The sequence below is a fragment of the Pygoscelis adeliae genome, unplaced genomic scaffold, assembly GCF_000699105.1.
Source record: "Pygoscelis adeliae isolate BGI_AS28 unplaced genomic scaffold, ASM69910v1 Scaffold784, whole genome shotgun sequence".
NCBI lineage: Eukaryota > Metazoa > Chordata > Aves > Sphenisciformes > Spheniscidae > Pygoscelis > Pygoscelis adeliae.
In genome coordinates this window covers 4,888-9,348 of record NW_008824680.1, presented here as the reverse complement: position 1 = coordinate 9,348, position 4,461 = coordinate 4,888, and the positions used below count along the sequence as shown (strand labels likewise).

The following is a 4,461-nucleotide window of genomic DNA, read 5'->3' as shown; positions in this document are numbered from 1 at the left end:
CCTCTATTTAGCACAGTTTTGGGGGAGTCTGTCCTCCTTCGGGGCTGTTTTGGGGGAGTGTCTCCTTTTTTGGGACAATTTGGGGGGAATCTCTTCTCCTTGGAGGCTGTTTTGGGGGCGTTATCTCCTTCTTCGGGATGGTTTTGGAGGAATCTCTTCTCCTTGGGGGCTGTTTTGGGGGAATATCTCCTCTTTTCAGGCGGTTTTGGGGGCTCTCTCCTCCTTTGGGGCTTTTTTGGGGCTATCTCGGTCTCTCGCAGGCTACTGGAGGCCGACTCCAAGTCGATGCGCTCCATGAACGGCTCACGAAGGAACAGCGGCTCATCCTTGGTCTCCAGCTCTTCGGCCTCCTCCAACCTCAGCCACCTCGAGGAGGACACCTGGATCCTCTGGGGCCGCATCGTCAACGAGTGGGACGAGTGGCGGAAGAAGAAGGAGAAGCTGCTGAAGGTGAGGAAACTGCTCTATTTTTAATTATATTTTAACCCCACTGCAAAAATCTGCAGCCTGATCTTCCCCGTGCCGGGACAGGATGATGTCTCCCCATCCACGAGGAGCTTCCCCATCTTCTTGAAACCCATTTTCTCAGGTTTTTGCCCCGTTTTTCCGCAGGAGCTCATCCGCAAAGGGATCCCCCACCACTTCCGTGCCATCGTCTGGCAGCTGCTCTGCAGTGCCACCGACATGCCTGTCAAAAACCAATACTCGGAGCTGCTCAAGATGTCCTCTCCCTGCGAGAAGCTCATCCGACGGGATATCGCCCGCACTTACCCGGAGCACGAGTTCTTCAAGGGACAGGACAGCCTGGGCCAGGAGGTGCTCTTCAACGTCATGAAGGTAACGTCTTTCCTCGAACGTCAACGGATCTTGGCCACAGCCCGGACACCGCTTTGGGTTTTGAAGCTGTTTTAACTGGATCTTAATTTTTGAGGGGTTTGGTTTCCATCACAAACTCCTAGAACCATCACTTCTTGCAGCGTGACAGCCCTTTCCTCGCAAAGGGACTTCATTCCCCATCCGTCCCAGACCTCATTTTTCCTGTTGAATTAAGAAATAGAGAGTTGAGTCTTTGGAGGTCTAAATTCGAGTTTGCGGCAACATCGTGTTCACAGGAGGTGTTGTCAACCAAAAAAAAGCTATTTTCCGTGGTCAAGGCCTCCCTCCCCGTTGCCCTCTCACAGCAAGCAGGGGATGGTGGCCTGGCCAATCCCCCTGCTCACACATACATTTATTTTGATTTTTTTTCCTCCTTCCAGGCCTATTCGCTGGTGGACCGGGAGGTCGGATACTGCCAGGGTAGCGCCTTCATCGTGGGACTGCTGCTCATGCAGGTTTGTGCCAGCCCCGGGGCGAGGAGAAGCTGCCAATGGGTTTTTTACACCCTCCGGAGACGTGGTAGAATGGGGTTGGGGAATAGGAGCCTTTTTCTTGATCCTCGGGAACAAAATGGGCTCATTCCCACCATCCCACTTACTCCTGATAGGTTTAAAATCCCCCGTTCGCGTTCCCCTTCACCCAGGGACGGCTCCTGGCACGTCCCATCCCATCCCGTCACCTGATGGGAAGAGGCTTTGTGTCCGGAGCTGCCGGCAGAGGTTTAAGGGGGAATTCATGTCCCTTTGGGTCTCCAGATGCCCGAGGAAGAGGCCTTCTGTGTGTTCGTGAGGCTGATGCAGGAATACCGCTTACGGGAGCTCTTCAAACCCAGCATGGCCGAGCTGGGGCTCTGCATCTACCAGTTCGAGTACATGCTGCAGGTAAGTGCTGCCCCACGCCCCCCAAAATGCTCGGGGTGGTGGGAACCAGCGGGTAGAGCCAGGGGACAAGGACAGGGAGAGGCAGGAGTGAGGTGGCAGCTCTTGGGAGAAATGGGTTCCTCCAACAGAGCTCGTGTCCAGCAACACAGATCCTGGGGACATCTATGAGATGCTCTGAGGACCATCCATGATTTCTCAAGGGGGACATCAGTGAGACCCCAAGGACATCCACGAGACACCCTGGGGACATCCATGAGACCCCAGGGCACCTCCATGAGATGCCCCAGGCACCATCCTTGAGACCCTGGGGACCATCTGTGAGACCCCCAAAGGGACCATCCATGAAACACCCCAGCGACCATCCACGAGATGCCCTGAGGGACATCCATGAGACCCTGGGGATCATCCACAAGCCCTCCCCCAGAGGACCTTCCATGAGACCCCTCAGGGACCTCCACAAGACCTCGTGGACCTGTTCAAACCTCGGCAGCCATGAATGACCCCTAAAAACATCCACCATTCCCCATTTCTCTTCATTTCTTCCATTTCTTACATCCAGGAGCAGCTGCCAGAGCTGAACATCCACTTCCGCTCGCAGAGCTTCCTCACCTCCATGTATGCCTCGTCCTGGTTCCTCACCCTCTTCCTCACCACCTTCCCCCTTCCCGTGGCCACGCGCGTCTTCGACATCTTCATGTACGAGGTAACGGGGCCGCGGCCAACACCATAAATCACAAAGGCACCACAACCACGTTTTCCACTTGGAAACGTTCTTCCCCACGCCAGCTGGTCTGGTTTTGGGGGAAAAAAAAAAACCCAAACTCCGGGTGGGAAAGGCGATGGCGTGGGGTCAAGCGTGGACCCTTCCTGTTAGGGGCTGGAGATCGTCTTCCGCGTGGGGATGGCACTGCTGCAGTTCAACCAGGCTGAGCTCGTTCAGCTCGACATGGAGGGCATGTCCCAGGTACGTGCCGGTGGCTTTTGGGGTGGATTTAGCCCGTGGGATGTGTTTCAGGGTGGATTTGTCCAACGGGACATGTTTTGGTGTGGATTTGTCCAACAGGACACGTTTTGGGGCAGATTTGTCCAACGGGTCATGTTTTGGGGCAAATTTAGGCAACAGGACATATTTGGGGGTTGATTTGTCCAATGGGCCATATTTTGGGACAGATTTAGTCAACGGGACGTGTTTTGGGGCCAGTTTATGCAACAGGCCATATTTTGTGATGGCTTTATGCAACGGGCTGTTTTTCAGGTTTACACAATGGGCCATATTTTGGGGCTGGTTTATGCGACAAGTTGTATTTTGGGGTGGATTTGTGCAACGAGGGCGTGTTTTGGGGCAGATTTATCCAACGGGCCCTACTTTGGGGCTGGTTTACGTGATGGCCTGTATTTTGGGACCATGTTTCATGGCCGATTTCCGCACCCACAGTACTTCCAGAAGGTGATCCCACACCAGTTCGACAGTTGCCCCGACAAGCTCATCCTCAGGGCCTTCCAGGTCAAGTACAACCCCAAGAAGATGAAGAGGTGAGACGGTTTCCTGCGCTTGGGTGGGGTCCCCCCGACAGCCGTGGGGCACAGGGCCAAGGGGGTCTGGTCCCCGTCCTCGTGTCCCAGCCTGTCCCCGTGTCCCGAGCAGACTGGAGAAGGAGTACGCCGCCATCAAGAACAAAGAGATGGAGGAGCAGATCGAGATCAAGGTGAGACAGGTCAAGCGTTGGCATCCTGGGGCCACTTGAGCCATCCTCGTGGCCACTTGGCCCATCCCCGGGGACAGCTGAGCCCTCCTGGCATGGCATAGTCCATCCCTGAGGCCATCTAAGCCATCCTGGAGCCACTTTGGCCCATTCCAGGGTCACCTGACCCGTTCCCAGAGCTGTTTGAGCCATCCTGGGATGGCTTAGCCCATCCTCGGGGCCGTTTAAGCCATCGCAGGGCCACCTTGACTCATCCCTGGGGTCACTTTGAGCCATTCTGGGGCCATGTAGCCCATTCCTGGGCCCACTTGAGCCTTCTCAGGGTGACTTAGCCTCTCCCTGGAGCCACTTGATCCGTCCCTAAGGGTCACTTGAGCCATCCTGGGATGGCTCAGCCCATCCCCAGGCCCACTTGAGCCATCCTGGGACAACTTCACCCATCCCCGGGGCCATCTAAGCCATGCTGGGATCGCTTTGACCCATCCCACGGCCATTTAAGCTGTCCCCAGGGCCACTTAGCCCATCCTGGGTACCATTTAGCCTGTCCCCAGCACCTTTTGAGCTATCCCCAGGTCACTTGAGACCTCCTGGGGCAGCTTAGCACATCCCCAGGGCCATTTAAGCCATCCTGGGGCCACTTTGACCTATCCCAGGGGCCACTTAAGCCATCCCCGGGGCCACCTGACCTGTCACAGAGCAGTTTGAGCCATCCCAGGGCCACTTTCACCCATCCTTGGGGACGTTTAACCCATCCCTGGGGCCATTTGAGCCATCTCCGGGGCCAGCTAAGCCATCCTGGGGCCACCATGACCCATCCCAGGGCCATTTAAGCTGTCCCCAAGGGCACTTAGCCTGTCCCCAGGGCCATGTAAGCCATCCCAGGGCCACTTTGTCCCATCTTCAGGGTTGTTTGAGCCATTCCGGGGCCACTTGACCCATCCCCGGGGTCGCTGGAGCCATCCGGGGACGGCTTAGCCCATCCCCGGGGCCACCTTACCCCC

The 4,461-nt window shown here is 56.3% G+C and overlaps 1 protein-coding gene across 1 annotated transcript in view; it reads left to right on the top strand.

Annotated features, from left to right (window-relative positions):
• Positions 1-4,461, top strand: part of LOC103916197 (EVI5-like protein) — a gene marked incomplete at its 3' end in the record, with an annotated part of 12,826 nt that overhangs the window by 6,598 nt on the left and 1,767 nt on the right. Inside the window, exons 3-10 of the mRNA XM_009323157.1 lie at positions 261-450; positions 613-837; positions 1,257-1,331; positions 1,632-1,757; positions 2,317-2,460; positions 2,632-2,721; positions 3,193-3,290; positions 3,403-3,463. Of these exons, the coding sequence (XP_009321432.1) occupies positions 261-450; positions 613-837; positions 1,257-1,331; positions 1,632-1,757; positions 2,317-2,460; positions 2,632-2,721; positions 3,193-3,290; positions 3,403-3,463 (1,009 nt within the window). The remainder of the gene's footprint in view (positions 1-260; positions 451-612; positions 838-1,256; positions 1,332-1,631; positions 1,758-2,316; positions 2,461-2,631; positions 2,722-3,192; positions 3,291-3,402; positions 3,464-4,461) is intronic.